Source organism: Cucumis sativus, chromosome 5, assembly GCF_000004075.3.
Source record: "Cucumis sativus cultivar 9930 chromosome 5, Cucumber_9930_V3, whole genome shotgun sequence".
Lineage (NCBI taxonomy): Eukaryota > Viridiplantae > Streptophyta > Magnoliopsida > Cucurbitales > Cucurbitaceae > Cucumis > Cucumis sativus.
Genome location: NC_026659.2, coordinates 19,045,290 through 19,064,465, shown reverse-complemented (window position 1 = coordinate 19,064,465; position 19,176 = coordinate 19,045,290). Strand labels below are relative to the sequence as shown.

Here is a 19,176-nt window from a genome sequence, read left to right as displayed (position 1 = left end):
AAATATTTTCTCCACGTCTCTGGCAATAGATTTGTTGGATTATCTCATCCCCTCAAATTTTGGTTTTTGATTTTTTGAAAATCTCATTTTGCATTTATGACATCCAATCTTTTCAAATCTATTACTCTTATTTCCCTTCACATTAGAAACCCAATTACAATTCCTTTTCCAATTCTTCAAATACTATCTTGATCTATCTTTTTATCTTCTTTATGTTTATATTTTTTTCTCAATTGCAATGAAAGTACAATAAAGGAAACAAGAGTAGAAAAAACAGAACAAACTGCTGTTATTTATTAGAACATCCATTCTAGCAGATTCCTCAAGTACATGTGAAAACAAGCATACATTTAGTACAAAGCAACCCAATGTTGGCTAACCAAGTCACTTCGAGGATACAAAACAATTTCCTTAAGATCAACATTACTTTGTGCAACATCCATTACCAATCCTTCATATTTTGGTGTTGAGATTGTCCCATCAGCCTTCAAAACCCATCTTTGTGAAGCTAAGCCATTGCATTTAGCAATCACAATTCTCTGTTTTGATTCAATTGAAGAAGCTGTCATACAAAGACTATGGTCGTTGTTTACTCTAATACTTCCATCACTAAAAACTGCCCAAGATTGTTCAATCTTGTTCTTCACACATTCTTCTAACCAAATATTTGTATTTTCCTCGGTTGCTTCCAAACACATTTGTTTCACCCCAATAATTGAAGCTATAATTGGTTCCACATAATTCCCAACTCTCCACCCTTGATTTCCACAATATTTGTTCTTCTTCATTGACAAACTGTTGTCATTGATTCCATTTTTTGATGTCAACACAAGATCATAAGCTGGGTTCATGATTGTCCCACTAATTGAAACATCCCAAGTTGCATCTTCTTGGCTGACCTTATTACAATTTTGAATCACAGCTAAAGGATTTGCTTTGGACTTATTCGGGATCAAACATTTGTCTGAGGATCGAATGGTGTGATCCCTATGAAACGTCCATTGTTGATTTGCTTGTTGTCCACATGGGGATGAAATGACGTGAGAACCATCACGAGCTACATCCGCACAAAGCCCATCTTGTCCGCTAATCCGCACGGTTCTTTCCTTGACATAACATCGAGGATTTTGATGATCGGCGACGGTAGCGGTAGGCATCTTGATGTAATCTTGGATATTGCAATGGTATAATTGCAATGCAAGATTAGAAAGTATGAGTGGGTAGTATATACTATCCACTTCAACGGCTTCATTCTTCGAGTTGTATAGCGTTACGCTACTCCCGAATAGTCCTTGTAAAGAATTCGATGCTTGGATTTCTAACGAAAGTTCCGACCAATTGTCTTCTAAGCTCAACATTGCGAGGTCGGGTGTGAAGGCTTCTCCATTCGTTATGCTATTAACGATGCGTTGTTCGATAAATTTGAATTTGGCGGATTCGAAGACCATTTGAAATACAATGAGGAACGAGACAGGGGCCAGAACAGGATCGTAATGAAACAAGTTGGCAATGGCTGCATTCGATGGTTTGAGACCAAGGGGAGTGGCTTCTCTTGTAGTATTAGCTGCTATTTCAATGGATTTAAAGGAATTATCGAAGTTGAGAAGATTTTGATTAGTTTTGGGGAAGAGAATATCAAAAGCAAATTTTGGAGCATTCGAAAAGAAGTAAGAATCATTATCTCCCGCAAGATATGCAACAACACTCATATCTTGTGCATCAACGGCAAAAGTGATTGTATCGCCGGGTTCGTTGCCGGCGTCAATGAGATGAAAACGATCAGAATTTGATAAGGAGTGGTGGAGCACTGGAATGCCATAGAGTTTATGGGTTTTAGACCCAAATTTTTGACGAATAGTTTGGATGTAGCTTTGGTAAACATCAACAACGGGTCTCTTCGATAAGGCGTTGGTGGCGATAGAGAGTGTCACAATGAAAGCTAATAAAACTCTCATTTTTGTTTTTGCTTAAACTCACTCCCAGACTAAGCTTCTTCACTTGCCTTTTATAGTATTTTAAATTTCTTTTTTTTTTTTTTTGTAATTTTTTTTATTACAATTTCTCTACTTCTAAAATAATTTTGGTTTATTCCATACTTCCCTTTTTTATTTTTTTTTTCCCTCTTTTACCCAATTTTTAATGTTTGTTTTTAGAAAATAAAAAATGTTAAATTAGTTTTGTTTAAAATATTGTTGTGTTTTAATAAAAATTACTAACATTTTAAAAAAGTATTGTGTTTTTTAACCTAAAATAACAACGAGAACTAAAATGGTGACTTATTATATCATTTAAATAACAATTATTGTTAATGAGTTTCTTTAGTGAAGTTTTTTTCTTTACAAAACTCCAATAATTCAAAATTGTCATACCTTTCTTTTAATTTATTGTACTAAGGTATGAGAAATCTTCTATTGTTAAATAATTTGAAATTTAAATATTTTAATTTCAAATTTTTATAATTGTGATGATAAAGAAAAATCACCCTTTTCGCTTTTTCTTGATTAGTCATTATATTTTCTTGTTTGATTGTATTTTTTAGATTTACAACATTGAAATGCATCTTAGCATTAAGAACCTATATTAAATAATTGCTACAGTTAATCTGATGGACAGTAAATTCTAGTTTTGCAAACTTTGTCATGGTAACCTTGTCTAAAATACTTTAATTACTAAATAAAGTCATTGATATGCTATGGTGATAAAATTCAAAATAAATATTTTAATTTATTTTGTTATTTAAAAAAAAATGTAATGATAGTTTTTGGTTTTGTTTCCTATTTTTGTATATATTTTGCTGTGTGTGCAGTTAGCATGCATTTCACGTGGTGATGCATATAGATTTGTCAATTTATATTTGTGTGGTTTGCGAAGTTTCCATGCTTTTCACGTGGTGACACTTTATACATAATACAAATACTTTGGGATTAGATACTTTTATATATTTTCACATCGTAATATGCAGAATATACAATGGTACAAATTTCCTAATTTATTTATCAAATTAAATATTCCATACTCAATAATATAATTCTTTTGCAACATAAACATTACTTTTAGTACACCCAAATTTCCCCATGTCAATAATATTTAGTAAATGGTAAATACGATCTTTTTTTAATTAATTTATTTGTCTTGTTTGCTAGTTGGGTTTATAGTGTGATGTCAACATGAACTTTGCTCAATTGACACCTCTATGTTTCTGTGAACTCGATTCTGGATTCAAATCTCCTCACCCTTGCACGTTTATTACAATAGCTTTCTCGAAAAAATAAATAAATTATATGTGATATCTTATTGTGAATACTTTCTTGTCGACATTTTGTTTTCAACCACCTAAAACAAATACAAAATGAACAAATTAGTGTAATATTATCAGAAGACGACCCAAATTTAAAATAACATATATGTATTAGATGATTATTACAAACTAATTAGATATATCATACGACTATCCAGAGAGCTAGATACATATCGAAAATGTAACTATTAGAAGGCTACCAAAATTTAAAACAACTCATATGTATCAAAGGGCTATCAAAAACTAATTTGATATATCATACAACTATTAGAGGCCTATTCGACATATATCAAAAACTATAAGAGGGCTACTCAAATTTAAAACAATATATATATATATATATATATATAGCTATAAAAAACTATTAGATGGCTACTCAAATTACGAAAAGATTGTGCGCAATAAATCTGGAAAGAGGGTAGTTTCATTTTTTTCTTTCCCGCCTATGGACGATTTTGGATATTCCTTTTAAATTTATTACTTTTGCAATTTAGAAAATGTACTGATATAGTCTCTAATATCATAATTGTTTTTTGCAAGCAACTCTTTAATATACGTAAATACATATACATATATTCATAGGTAGAAATATTGTACGAAGAAATTCTTATCCTCATAAGGTATCATCTTCAAAGTGTGTTCCTAATTTTATGATTGTATATTATGAAACTATTGAGTATTATTTGAGATCACTAATCACTTTTGCTCATATAATTGTAATAATGGGTTTAAACATAATCACAATGATATGTTTGTATACACTAAGAATAAATTATTGAAGGATAATAAGATGAAACATTTGAAAAAAATAGCAAAATATTATAATTATTTACAAAATATAGTTTAAAGGATTTTTTTATATTTTGTATTTCCTGTTTTCTTTCTTTTTTTCTTTTTTTGCTAAGTTACCACACCTTTCACGTGGTGGTGCTTATAGATATCTCTATTTATATTTTTGTAGTTATTGAAGTTTCCATGCTTTTCACGTGGTGACGCTTTATATATATATATACACACAATACTTTGAGATAAGATGGTTTTATATATATATATATGCAATATTTTCATTTCTTTTATTTGACAAATATAATACTATAAAGTTATAATTAACCATCTCTCTCTACTTTTTCATCCTTTGAAAATAAATGACTTATGCGGTTGTGTCTTCTTAATATGTCAAACTATTTATAGATATGACCAATGACAATAATAAATGTTGATACCAATATATGGATAAGGGCACTCACTTGTGACCATTTCTATGTTAAAACAAGAGATGACTTATAAAACAAACAAACGTGGCTTGGATCACCTATTTTATAGACTTTGAATGTTGGGTTGTTTCCTACTCGACCTTGGTTTTGGAATACGTGGAGCAAGTCTATGTTGGTGTTTTTAGTACCTTTATACTCGTGTTTGGCTCGAGTTGGGTCGAACTAGGCTACACCGTTCCTTTGGATTTAATCTCGACTATCATAACCCATTTCTGCTCTTCATTGCTTTGTCTAGAGATTCACATGTTGTCCTTCGATCAAGATAATCTTACAACATTAGCCATAATTTCAAATCAAAATCTATAATGCAACCTATACATTTTCTAACATTTGTTTTCACCTTGGTCAACCTTGATCGCATGATTATCCAATATTAAAGTTGAAAAGATGTTGAGGAAAGGATGCACAACATATGTTGCTGAAGCTTGGATCAAGATATTCTTGTGGTGAATGAGTTCTTAGATGTTTTTTTCGACTATTTATCATGATTGCAAACTAATAGGGAAGTAGAGTTCACCATCAAATTGTTACCAGGTAGGGATGTTCCTGATAAACCGACCACACCCACACACGCATGCACGCACGCACGCACGCACACACACACACACGTAGGCCGCAACACGTTACATGCCAACACTACGCGCAACACAACCTTCCCTCTCAGCCTCTTTGCATTCGGTGACCGTTCTCGTTCCGATGAGTGTGACTTGAAAGTTTGTTACCCTTCATGTGTGTTACCGTTCTTGTTCCCCCTAAACCCTCACATTCTGGCAACCTCACTTTGATTTCTTCCGTAAGTTTGCAAGTCTTTGTGATTTTTGCAAATTCCAATCCCTCACTTTTGTATTTCGATAAATTAAAATATTAAATCAAGTATAATTTTAATTTTCTTAACACTTTGCAACTTCAAATATTTGGGTTTCTTTAAAACTTGTCACCACAGACACGGTATCGGATACAGCATAATCACCATTATCTAACTCTATGGTAAGTTGAATGTTTTGATACTTAACTTTTTTGTGTCAAATTTATGTGAATTTTAGTTGGAATTAGATAGTTGTTCAAAATATTTATAAATGGTTCCTGAATTAATATCAAATGTCTACTAGACTGATTTGTGCTGACGTGAATTTTGATTTGCTACACTAAACTTGCCGCACATGATAGGAAAAACTGAAAAGTTGGTTTATGTTGGTGTTGAAATTAGATATGTATATGTTTAATTTGTATAGGTTGGTGTTGAAAGTTTCGTTGGTTTTTGTTGGTGTTCGAAGTTTAATTGTTGTATGTTTTATTGCTTTATTTTATAGATGGATAGCAGTAGTGAGAACGCAAGTGCTACCGGTAATAATGAAATGCCTCCTCCCCTTCCTCCTCCTCCTCCTCCTCCTAATACAAGCCAAACTAAAAACCATGTATCACCTCTACCTTCCAAGTCCAAAATAAAGAGACCTAATAAACAAACTTCTTCTGTGTGGGATCATTTCACAAAAATGGAAGCAAGTGTTAACGATGAAGCTAGGTGCATGTGTAATTATTGTGGCAAGGATTATGCATGTGATAGTAATAGTCGTGGAACTAGCACTTTGTGGAAGCATTTAAGAAATCAATGCAAAAAGTATCCATATAGAGAAGAGAATAAAGGACAAACTACCTTAACTCTTATACCTACAAAGGATGGGAAGGGAGCCAATGCTACTAATTTTGTGAGTACATTGTTTTTTTAGGAACTTGACGTAGGTTGACATCTACTCTAACACATCAACAAATGGGATATTGATGTGTAACTACTTCAGGACGTTGAAGAATTTGAAAAATTATTGTTCGTCGTCTTTCTTCTTTAGGCGACTATGAAATGGAGTTGCAGTAAGGAATTGGAGCTCATCGTCTGGTTAGACTAGTCGCCACGTTGTTATTCTCATCTCATGTACTCCATTCCTCATCCAGCACGTTTTTATTGTTCAGACTTTGATTCGCAGATGGTCAAGTTCCTTCCGCTTCTTAGTGTCATTGCTTGACACTTTTCTTTTCGTAAACCTCCTCCTTGATTTGGTGTTTTGGTATTTCTAGGAAGGGATCCCTTTGGTCTTTCGGAGACCTCCTTGGCGAGTTGCCCCAGTTGTGACTTTAGATTCTTAATGAATGAGGCTTTACTTTGTAGCAGTGCATCATTCCTCTACATGTACTCGCGAAAAAGGGCTTCCATTGATGATAATGAAGAAGAAGAAGGATTTGGGTTATAGTGGTGGTTGTGGCGTTGAGCTTGCTGTTGTGGCCTTTCCTGATATTGTCTTTGGCGATACCCAGATGCTTCACCGTAATTCGATTGGCCAATTTGTCACTGTTGAACATTTTGCTCCTGACCTCCCCAACTAATGTTGGGATGGTCTCTCGATCTTGCGTTGTATGTATTAGAGTAGGAATCATTTCTTATGTATGTGACAATCTCTTTCTTTAATGGGCATGCATCAACACCATGAGGTCCACCACATTTCACACAACCAACTTCAGACATTTGTTGTATCGATTGTACTAAACTCCCCGTAGCGTTGACTTGCGATCAAGCCATTGACTAAAGGAGTTTGTTCATTTCAGTACTTGTCCTTGCAGTGCCACCATTGTGTTTATGTCTGTCCCATCTTCTTAAAGGAATAAAAGACCTATGAAAGCGAAAGATTTTAGAGAACCATTACTCAATTTAATTTGGGAATCTCAAAATACCAGTAGATTGGCAAAAATTTAGAATCAAAATTCTAAATAAAAACTAAGCATCCTTTTAATTTAAAAGATGCAGAGAACTTATGATGACGTCTCTGAATCTACAAACCATCGAATTGGGGACGCCACCCATCAAAGCCTTCCAATCCTCTAGGATGAGATAATTGGTTTGTGGGAACCAATTGAGATAAGAAAAAGTTTAGAGGTATTTGAGATAAAGTATTTTCTTTTTCCATAGAGTAAAAGCTTTGACTTTATTTTATTTTATCAATTAGTTTATATAAAACTGTTTTTTTCTAGATATATATAAATCTTTTCTTCTTGGAATAGGAAAATGAGTAAGAGAGAATCATGAGATTCTATTATAAAATCTACTAATTAACTAAATCATATTTCATTCAAATTTTATTTGAATGAATATGTTTGCAATATCTTATAGATTTAATTAACTCAAATTTAATTAAATAAAACTAAACTATCAATTAATTAATAATTAAATTAAATATCTTATATTTAACTTAAATTAAATTTGAATCATATTCAAATATAAGTTTCTCTCATAGCCAATAATTTTAATATGAATCCAGTTCACATTAAATTAATATTTGAACTCATTCAAATATTTTATCTCTCATAAATTAATTTTGAATCCTATCCAAAATTAAATTTATATAATAAAGTTTGATTAAAATATAAACTTTATAGTATGATGTATTTTCCAAAGTAAATTTGAACATTTCCAATTACAACCAATGTAGATAAATCTCATTACCCTTTACGAGTTAAGAAGGAGACTTAATGGACTTACAAATCATAAGCTACAACGATATGAGATTAATTGGCTAAACTCATTAACCACATTAATCAATATTTGTTAACTGTGTATACACTTCACTAAAGACTCACAATTGAACTCTTCTCACTATAGATATATTTTTATGTCTGCGAATATAGACCAATAACAGTAAGTTACTCCTTCACGAGGGTCTTTAAGTTGATCTCGAACATTGATTCTTGTATGTCTCTACATACTGTTCAAGACTCATCAAACAACTTAGGATGCGAGTTTATTGGATTTTGGCTATTAAAATAAAACTAATATAATCAATAACATTTATTGAAATTATAATAATAAGACTTTATTAATAACGATCAATGGATTATATTTATAATCTACAAGTTTTAGGACATAAATCTCAACATACATAAGGTTAAAGGAAACCATGTATAAAAGGCATGCATGGTGAAATGAAGCCGACTAATGTAGAAAATGATTAAATTGTATTAGGTGGCCTGAGCAACAGGGATGGATCTGTATGTTCTAGGATGTTGTTAATACAGTAGTCTAAATGCGAAGTAATAATTAGACCAAGCGTAGAGAACGATTTAGGATCCTTAGCGAAATAAATGATTATGACTAATGGGTGTTTATGCCAAAATATATATTGATGTGATTTGTGAGTTGATCTGATTTTATTGTAAAAATGATTACATGCGTTTTGATATGTTTTGTGAAATGATGTGTTTATTGATAAACTAATTTGTGTTAAAATGTATGATTTGACGAAAAATGATTTATAGAAAGGTATTGCGAGAAGGATTTCATAAAACCTCATTACGTCAATTAAACTTACATTTTAAAATTTCATCTTCCAGGATCAGGTGTTTAGGCCAAGTAGAAAAAAAGGTTGAAGGGCTTGCAGCGAGTTGAGAAAGCTACTACTACTACAAAACTAGCAATACTTGATTCTTAAAAACTGTCAAATATCTGTTTATTTGACACTTTTCAATATCTGTTTAACACTTTTCAATGTGTCAAGTAATCCAGTGTCAAGAATAAGGGAGGTTTACTTAACAGTTTTTAAGCGTAGAGTACAATTATATTTTACAAGTAAAAAACGCCAAGTATATAAACATTATTTGACGCTTTTTATGAGTCAAGAATAAGGGGTTTTTTTGTTTGACAGTTTTTTACGCGTCAAGTAAATATATACTTGACAGTTTATAAACGTCAAGAATTTGTTCAAATTCTTGACACGTTTTACATGTCAAGACTTTTTTTTTTTCTTTCAAATGAAAAATTGTACAATTTGAAATACCCATATAATTATATTGCACCTGTTTTGAAGTCCAACAATGTTATACAACATGGTCAGTTGAACTATTTACATTTCTGGAATAAATCCAAACATTCAATCAAATAACTAATAAATTGCATATATATTATTGAACATATACATATAGTTGGTCATTACAATACACTTACAACATAGAAACATGTCGTTCTATTACAAAATGAGTTATGAACATTGTTCTTAATCATATAAAACACAAAATATATGTAATATTTAAGTGTTGTTCACAATTAATAATAAGTGTTCACAATTACAGAAATCACATCATTATAAGATCTTCAATAAATCACATCTGAGTAAAATGGATTTAAACATGTAACAAGATTTGGCTCTTGCTCCATGAAGAAAAGCTTAAAACTTTACCCAAAATTATTTGTTATTCAATTGCATAACAATTACTTACAAGTACACAATCAAATCACATTAACAACAAGTAAAACACATATAGTGAAATAGATATGAACTTTCTTCCCAAGAGTTCTAGATTGAAGCAACTTATTTTTAAGAATATTTTCTTAATAATGAAAAGTACTCAAAGGAAAGTCAGTGTCTTCACTCTCTTGCACATAATAGAATATGAAGTACCAACACAACTTTGCAGACTCATGCATATTAGTCAACAAAACCATGAGAAGAACACAAACAAACATAAGTTTATGAGGATAAAAATAACAACACACCCTCCCACCTAACAAAACCAAGGGAAGCTCTGAAGTAGCACTTCATTAAGTTCTGAAAACTTTCGCAACAGTGCGAAGTGTCTATTGATCCCTTCAAAACCGAGAGCATTTTTCCAAAGCAACTTGTAAGCCCAATATTTCAGCTTGCTTTCTATCAATCTCCTCCAACCATCTAAAAAGGCAGAAACTTAGATATGATTGAAATAGTCAAACAAGTTTGAAACTAAAAATTCTTGGTACTAACACAAACTCACCCACAACCCTCCTCAACAAACTCAGTGAGCTGCTTCTTCAGTACTTCTATGTAGGTGTAGTCTTCAACGACAGATGTGTTGGAATTTATGTCCTAAAACTCGTAGTTTATAGTTAAAATTATATTCTATTCAATAAAGTTGTTATCGAGAATTTATTAGTTAAAATTGAAGGTTATAATCTTGAATCCAATAAACTAAGTTCTCAAGACTTCAACTTTATTTAGAGACATAAACATGCATCAAGTTTGATTATATAGCCTAAACAGTCTATAGTATATGAATAAGGTTGAGCGTCTTATTCTAAGGAAACTATGGATACAACCCTCTTTGTAGTTTGTACAAACGATGTGATCTTGAATTCTTCATGCAGAGACATGAAATTAGGTACATCCTATGTAAAGAGTTTACATAAGACTGGAACCATGAAATAGTCAATTTTAATTTATAACATCGTTGACTATGTAAAGCTAACTATTTCGATTATAATCACCTAAGGTAAGTTAATCGAGCTAACTATGAACTTATATTTAATGTAACTCTCCTTAGATATGCATAGGTGAGGCAACTCAACAGCGTTGACCAAATAGAGCTCTCATTTCAAGGGTAAGATCGGGTGGATGGTTAGAAACATATGGTGCAAGGCGAAACTCACTCCTACTTGCTTTCGAGTTAGTAGATAGATTGTTTCCTTAAAGACTGAATTCAAGCCTTGAACAAAGAGCCCCACCCTCTCTTTGGCTCAAGAGGGATTCGGTTAATAAGTTGGACCTAAAATCAATTATTCAATAGTGGATCAATGGGACTTAAGGAGCAAGACGAAATTGTCAGAGTAAAATGGTATTTTGACCCAGCCAAGGTTATGAACAACCGATGAAGGATTAACTTGTCGATCATGGTTTATCAGATGGACACAAATATATCTATAGTAGAGAGAGTGCAACTACGAGACGTTAGTGGAATGACTCGTTAGTTAACGTTTGTTGATTAGTTCGATCTAAAAGGATTTAGCCAATTAATCTCGGATCATTGAAGCCCATGATCTATAGGTCTATTAGGTTCACCTGCTAGCTCATATGGAATTAACTTAGAACAATATGTTGGAATAATTCGAATTGGTTGAATTATGTAAAAAGAGAGAAATTGACTAATATATATGATATAACCGTCGGTTATCAGTTTGAGATAGAGCTTTATATTTAAATATGATTTAAATATTAAAAATATGAATACATATCATATCTGGAAGCTCGAAATTGATGGAAATAGTCAATGTTATAAAACTTAAAAATTTTGACTTTTAACTTTGAAAACTCAAACTTTGATCGACTTTATATTCATACATGATTTGAATTTTGGAAAAATGAATGTGAATTCATGCTTGGGATGTCAAAATTAGTCAAACGGACAAAATGTTAACTTTGGACTAAGTTAGTGAAAAAATTCAACATTTTGTTGGATAATTCCACTAACACTTAGTGGGGATAGCCACATGAGATGTAGACACCTAGCCCACTAAGTTCCACCAATTGTTAGAGGAATGTTAGGTGTTGAGATTTTATGAACAAACCACATGCATTTTTGCATGTAATTTGCTTATAAATAGGTTCTTTTTTGGAATTATTTAAAAATTTTGCAATTTTTTTTATAATTCTAATTTATAAAATTATACAAAGTTTTTTCTCTCTCCAAATCTCAACCCTAAGTCCCTCCTTCAAATTTCCATCTTGCTTTCCCATTTTTCTTCACTTAAGGGATCTTACAACGTGGTTCTAATTTTGGAGAATAGCATATCAATACTAGTGGTTGTTTTCGGTTCTAGTACGTGAGAAGATTACGAGGAACAGGAAGCTACAAAGGTAAGATTTTCCTTTAATCTTGATTTTATTTTAATTAGGATTGTTAAAATATGTTAATCTCTAAATTGTTTAGTTACATTTAGAGTAAACTTTGATATGTATTTTTGCTATGCATGTCTCATATATTCCATCAAGATGCACAAAAGATGTAGCTACAGAGGTGCCTTGGTGAATAATACCCTTATGGAGTCGAAGGCACTCATCTCAACCATGGTGGTGTTGTAAGGCATAATACCTCATTTTCATACAAGGTGCATAATGTCGTGACACTTTGAAATACAAATGTGTACGATTTCCATTTAGTAACACTATTCCTAGTGTCCCAACACTATCCCAGATCTAGAAAGGAAGATTTTTGCCACTAGACTATTTCACATTCGATTTCAACCACTCCCCGTTCGAATTCTCTCTATTTTTTTAGTTTTCTTTTCACTAGTTTATGTACCTAAACATTATCTTATTGATCAACATGTCGATAATAGGCGAGGGTACCTTCTTCTAGCTTGAGTTTCCAGCGATTTTCCTTAATTTCATTGTATTTGCGAGAGTTTGAATTGAATTACTTGAATTGTTGATTTTAATATTATTTTTAATGATTATTATTCATATTGTCGGACCTTTGTAGACTATATGATGTATGCTTTCACTTGATGTGCAATTCAGTTTGTTAGATTGTACGTAATTCTAAGAAGCAAAAAGTTATGTTAACTTACTGTTCTATTTATATTGAGTAATCAACATAGAATTGAACGAAACCATTGATTAATTAGACACTAAATTAAGCTCTCACAACCTAACTTAGCTCTAGATCTTAATGCTATTAGTAGGCATTGAATCTTGCAATCTTAGCCCTCGATCTTAATGCTATTGGTAGAAATTGAATCTTGCATATTCTTGCATATTTTTCGTAGGATCAACTCAGACTAGATAATTGATTGCAACAGTTTAATTAGCTTTTTCTTTAATTAAATTGGTTAATGTTAGTAATTATTGAATTCAGCGAAAAGAATTTTATGGTCAAATGCTGAGAATAGAAAAAGATCTACACAACCCAAGTTAGCCTATCTCTCCTACCAATTTACAACTTTTAATTTCCATTTCTATTTTAAGGGCTAAAATAACATGTACTATAAATGTAACATTTATGCAAAATAGTAGCATAGACTATTCAAGTAAAAAATAGAAAAGCTACTTATTTATTTACTTATCTTTACTTATTTTGGTTTAACCTATTTTAATAGATTTAGGTTGACTTTGATTGACACATGACACAATTCGATTGGATGAACTAACATTACTTGATGTTAATTTTCATGACTTAAATTTTAATTTGTCCCTTGTTAAATTTTAATTTCAGGGGACACTGATCGTAATCATTTGTAATCTCAAAATTTTTCTAGAAAAAATTGGAAATGGAAGGATTCAAACTATGGATCTTGTAATCCTCAATATAACATACATTTGAGTCAAGCTCTGGTTGGCATTAGTAATTTCACGTTTACACACATCTAAATTTATAAAATCACATTTACACACATTTTGAATTTATATAATCACATTTACACACTTGAATTTATATAATCCATTCCCTTGAACAATCGAATACATAAGTTCCAACCTCAAACTTAGGAAGTCATTGAGTCAAACAAACCCTGATTGGACTCCTTAAATTTTAATCCTATAAAATTTTGACAATTACAGTTCATAGTGAAAGAAAAAGAAATATACTTAAAAATTATGATTATAGTTCATGGAAGAGCTATCTCAAATCTTAGTACTTTCATCGCCAATAAAGAAGCCCATAAAGTAGATAATATACTTTTAAAAGATTATTTACATTGTAAGATTACACATTATGGATACACTAAAAAGGCCTTCGAAAACTCATTATAATATATGCACCAGAATTTTGAGAATAACATACCCCACTTCATAGCATTCATTTAAAGGATCTGAAACATTTACCTAGTCTTTGTGGGCACGCCTAGCATAAGAAAATGCTGAAATTGCTGAATTGCTCGCACTCACTGACCGCTTCGCAAGACCAAAACTTTTGCGTATTGCTAGCCAAACCATACAGAAGAACCCAATCCATCCTGAATTTTGAGAAGGTAAGATGTTAGAGCACAGAAAAATATGGCAACCGCCCAAAAGTGACCAATTGACCCAAGGTCTACTCTCATGAAGACAAACAAAATCAGTGGAAAATCATTGACTAGTATGTGCATTTGTTTAATAGAAGGCAGAACTTCTCTGGATCCTCCGATTCGTTAAGAAACTCTTAGCTTACAACATTTTCATTGGTGTGTACAAGTTAAATTCATCCTAATGATTGAAGATACAATTTAAATTGTGGGTAGAGAAAAGGAAGAGTAGAAACAAAAAGTTATCAAACTGCTAACTATACGATTATAAGGCTTTCGGCAAAATATTAGAAGAGTAGCAAAGACTCATAAAAATGAACTGATGAGCCTAAGTAGTCTTAAGGAGTAATCCTCCAAGAATCAAATTATGAATCTTTTATTAGAATGATAACAATTGTTTCATACAAGAGGGGAAGAGTCTTACCAATAGAATTTTATTACAGGTGGGAGTAAAAAGAGAATTAACCTAGAATATTACCCAAGTACCCAAGTAAACCCTATTCTTCTTACATCAAATGGGTACCAAACACTATAAAGGAGCAGCATTTTAAGCTTGGTTACTGAGTGTACTACTCTAGTCAAAAAGCAGGAAAAGGTGCGTGAGTGGTGGTACATCAAAGTTTTGAGAGAGAATTCTAGCAATCAGAATCGAGAAGAGAATTGTCTGTGGATGTAATAATTCTACCCGTAGTAGATTTCTTTATGGGGGGCATTAAGAATTTTCCATGTGATTTTTGTGTTTCCACTGTTATTTTCTTTTAACATCTCGATTATATTTTGTTTATTCCTACAGAAAAGATGGGAGGATAATGTTGATGTTTTTCGTTTCCCTTATGAGACTGAGACCCAACCATTTCAAACCAATACGTAGAATTTCATACCAGTTGGTTAAGAGGTTTTCAAGAAACGTGATTTAGAGAAGTGTATATTATTGGTACCTGCGGCGATCACCACTGCTACAATTGCTGAGATTGTTGCAGTAGATATAACAAACAAAGCAACTCCTAATGCCCCCACATATATGGCTGTTACGCAAGCAAAGAAAAGAGCCAAGAAGCCTCCAACTGCTGCCAAGGATACAAGAAGAGAGATAATAATGGCATTGAGAGTGGCTGCCAGAAAGAAGAACAGAAAGATGAGCGATCCCGTCATTGCAAGAAGAACAATTGTCCCAACCTGCAGCAGTTTCAGATGTAAGTAACAACTTAAAGGGGTGCTGGTGAGAACATAAAAAAGCACTTCAGTTTGTCTCTGTGTGTGGAAAATAGAGAGGACAACTACAGTGAAAATTTTGCAACAGATCCAAAATAGATAAAAGCAGTCAAGAGGAACCAAGGCACAATACACATCATTCATCAGTATCAAACTATCCGATACCCATGCATGACTAGTGTTATATACCAGTTCAATGGTTACATCCTCCTTGAATCAAGTGTCAAAAGCCAGAATCCTTTCTAATTCATCGTAACAATTCTTGTGGAGCCCAAATTTGAATATCAAGAATGAAAATTATTCTGATGTTATTGATGGGATGAAATCAAACAGTACAATATGGTGAAATATAGAAGAATGAATTGAGAGAGTCTCAATTCGGTAACTAGGGCACACTCTTCCCTCTCTGCTATCCTATCTCTCAAGGATGAAACAGAAATTCAGAATACAACTAACTAACTCTCCCTCCCCTAAAAGAGACACTATTTATACTTCCAGAATTAGTAACAAACTCTAATTAATTTGGATTCCCACATGATCCCCTTTTACACGTTCCAAACCTTTCTTTCCTCTCCTACTGTACTGCAGGACAATAGGTGGTCTATCAAATTCCTATCAATTTCTCCTAATTTAATCCTCTCTTAGATTGAAAAGTTTTCATTAACAGAAAAACTAGGAGAGGGAGGTGAGATGTCAACGACACATAACAATGTTAAAAAAACACGGACTATTACAATTGGCACCAATAAAAGAGGGAGTCAAAATTACAAAAGAACTTGAGAGATCTCCATATGGAATACAGAAATTTAAAATCTCTCACACATCTTCTCCAACCATAAAAGTACCCAATGAAGATCCTATAACGCTTCTGTATCCAAACTGCCCAAAAATAAAAGAATTATCATAGGATTAAAGCCAACCTAAAAACATATCAATAGGCTTCAATTATAACTCCTGTAAAAATGCACTACAAGGATCATATCATAAAGAAAATCCTTGATTGTGAGAAATAAATAGAGTTTGAAAATCTTTACATGCCACTATGAATATTTGTTCTTAAATGTTTTTGTTAAATTGCCTTTACCCATAATCACTCTCCTAAAAGGAAGTAAAATTGAACCTGAAGCTAATAAATATATCTTTCTAGGCTATGTCTCTAACCAAAAGAGATGTTACCAAAAGATATATTACTCTCTCATGACGAAGAAAGTTTACTTTTCCATGGATGTTACCATCGATTAACCAAACTTTACTACAAAAGTCAAACTTCCAAGAGCTGTGTACTTCAAAGGAACAAGACCCCAAAACAAACTAAAAAGAAACCCTAAACCACTCCAGCTTACACACAGTTAATAGTCCTTAAAAAATAACAAAATCAGAACAATGAAACTCAAGAAAATGGACATCAAAGAGAATCTGTTGTCTATTGAAGACAAAACAACAAAAGAGAAGTTAGAACCTTCATTCAATTCATAAAGTCAAAATCCTCCAAGTATGATTTACATGATCTCAAAACTCGATGACAAACTTGATTTGCCAAATGCATGAGGGAGAGAAGTTAGAGCGTGTAAATTCCTCCAAAACAAAGAATATTGGGAAAATGTGTCAACTTGCTCTAGACTGAACATTTGCCACGTATTTAGGAATAATAAAGTTAGCATTTGAAGTTGTCAAGGAATTCTCTATTTCTCAACAAAAAAAGAAAAAGAGCCAATCTCATTCCAAACGTCATACCGACATAAGGTTCACAATCTAGGTGAAAATGCTTAAAAAATCCCCCCCCCCCCCCCCCCCCCAAAAAAAAAGACAAATAAAATGAAATGAAATTCTACCGTTGCTGTAGAATAGATTGAAAAAATGGGGTACGCATTCTCAGGATTGCTCAGGTATTAACATATGAGCTATCTCCAATAGCTGCAACCATGAAAATAATTATCTTCAACCAAAAAGGATGGCAACGTATGAGAATTGGAAGTTTACGAAGCACATAAGTACAATTCCAATCTTATACCATGCAAAGGATGGCCAAGGGCCAAGGAACAAGGGATCACCTCCCTCCACAGGAACAACACTTGATAACGGGTACTAGAAGCCAAACAGCAAAAGATGGGGAGCATTAATTGGATCTGTGTAAGAACGAAGCCAGAGGACTTTTTTGGTTCAACTACAAAGAGTGTATAAAAAGTAGTACGCAAAGGAATCGAACAAAAGCACTTCAACAAAATCTTTTCTCCAAAAGTCAAAAACACGGCCACTCAAGCACTCTCTGCAATTTTGGCCATGAGCTGGAAATTGCTTGACAGTATTCATTACCAAGTAAAACATATTCTTATTAACAACAAATCCCGTCCAAATCAAGCGAAACCTTAAAAGAAAAACCAAAAAGCAATAAAATCATAATCTCGAACATTAGCACACAATCCATTAATTACTGAGAGAAATGCACTTTAAACACAATAAAAAAGTTCATACATCCACAACTTTAGAATTATCGGCAATACTCACAGAGATAACAAGGAGCGCTCGCAGAGGACTGCCCCTACGAGTCCAAGAAAGAACGTCGCGACCAAAGTTTCTGCAAGCTTGTGCAACGGCAGGGCCATTATCAGTGACAGAGACCTTGACGCGATGAAACAAAGAACCCTTAATTTCATCGGGAAAGAAAATCTCAGCGATCAGACGGCGGAGAGGTTCATAAACGGTCTGATCCTCCGTACACACTCCTTTGGATTGATGACTGGATGCATCTTCTTCCTCAACCGGCACGGTGGTATTCCGATCATCGGAGTCGTGCGCTTCCGCCATTTCTGAGAGGCTCCGGCGACGCTTAAGAATCAATAAATAGTGAAAATGTGTAGTGAGTTAATAATTTGGGTGTCGCCTTTTCTCTGGATAGAAGCGTATCGTTAGATTGACGGAGATGCAAATAGACTTAACACCACGTAGCACATGTGCATTTATGATCAAGTGATATTTTAACACATGGCCTTAAGATTTGAGATAATTCCACACTATTGATTAATATAATGTATAGTACTTCCAGAAATGTTTGTGATATATTTTGATTTTCCGTCAAAATCCTACATCACTCTTGTTGTTTTTCAACTTGGTACCTTTTTATTTATGTCACCAGTGCTCCTAAATTTAGCAATTCAATTTAAATTAATTAAGTATATAATAATATTTTAAAAAATTTGTAAATATAACTAAAATTGTCAAATTCTATCAATAATATAAGTCTATTGTTGATAAACTATGTTGTAAATATTGGTCTATCACTGATAGATCATACAAGTCTATTAGCGATAGTTGTGCTATATTTATAATTTTTTTATAAATATTGTTATATCCTTAAACATTATTTCTCAACTAATCATTCACTACAATTATTCTTTATTTTTACCGTTATTTTTATAATGCATGTATGTCTTTTTTAAAAAAATATATATAAAGGTTTGAACCCTAATACATTTTCAAAAAAAAATAACAAAATTTAGAAAAGATTAATGTAAATATTCTTTTGGGAAATTTTAATAGATATAATAAAATTGAAAAATACTTACTGTCTATATAACAATTTAGGAAAAATTCATTAAGAGTGATTA

At 32.6% G+C, this 19,176-nt stretch overlaps 2 protein-coding genes across 2 annotated transcripts; both read right to left on the bottom strand.

Annotated features, from left to right (window-relative positions):
* Window positions 1-265: 265 nt before the first annotated feature.
* On the bottom strand, window positions 266-1,987 carry LOC101207729 (seed lectin). The gene has a single exon (XM_004140309.3). It carries the CDS (start codon window positions 1,953-1,955, stop codon window positions 351-353), a length of 1,605 nt encoding a protein of 534 aa, XP_004140357.1. The 5' UTR covers window positions 1,956-1,987; the 3' UTR covers window positions 266-350.
* An 11,800-nt stretch (window positions 1,988-13,787) lies between these two features.
* LOC101212066 lies at window positions 13,788-18,520 on the bottom strand. Its single transcript, XM_004140247.3, has 3 exons — window positions 18,077-18,520; window positions 15,298-15,535; window positions 13,788-14,311 (listed from the first exon to the last, which is right to left on the bottom strand). The coding sequence occupies exons 1-3, from the start codon at window positions 18,374-18,376 to the stop codon at window positions 14,181-14,183; spliced, it is 669 nt and encodes a 222-aa protein (XP_004140295.1). The 5' UTR covers window positions 18,377-18,520; the 3' UTR covers window positions 13,788-14,180.
* Between the last annotated feature and the right edge of the window lie 656 nt (window positions 18,521-19,176).

What these genes read in the sequence shown, in the direction of transcription:
- LOC101212066 (XM_004140247.3), bottom strand. Translation starts at nt 18,376, where the DNA reads ATGGCGGAAGCGCACGACTCCGATGATCGGAATACCACCGTGCCGGTT. An exon ending in GAGCGCTCCTTGTTATCTCT is followed by an intron (nt 15,536 to 18,076) that starts GTGAGTATTGCC and finishes AAACTGCTGCAG; the next exon opens with GTTGGGACAATTGTTCTTCT. An exon ending in AGCAGTGGTGATCGCCGCAG is followed by an intron (nt 14,312 to 15,297) that starts GTACCAATAATA and finishes CTCAAAATTCAG; the next exon opens with GATGGATTGGGTTCTTCTGT.
- LOC101207729 (XM_004140309.3), bottom strand. Translation starts at nt 1,955, where the DNA reads ATGAGAGTTTTATTAGCTTTCATTGTGACACTCTCTATCGCCACCAAC.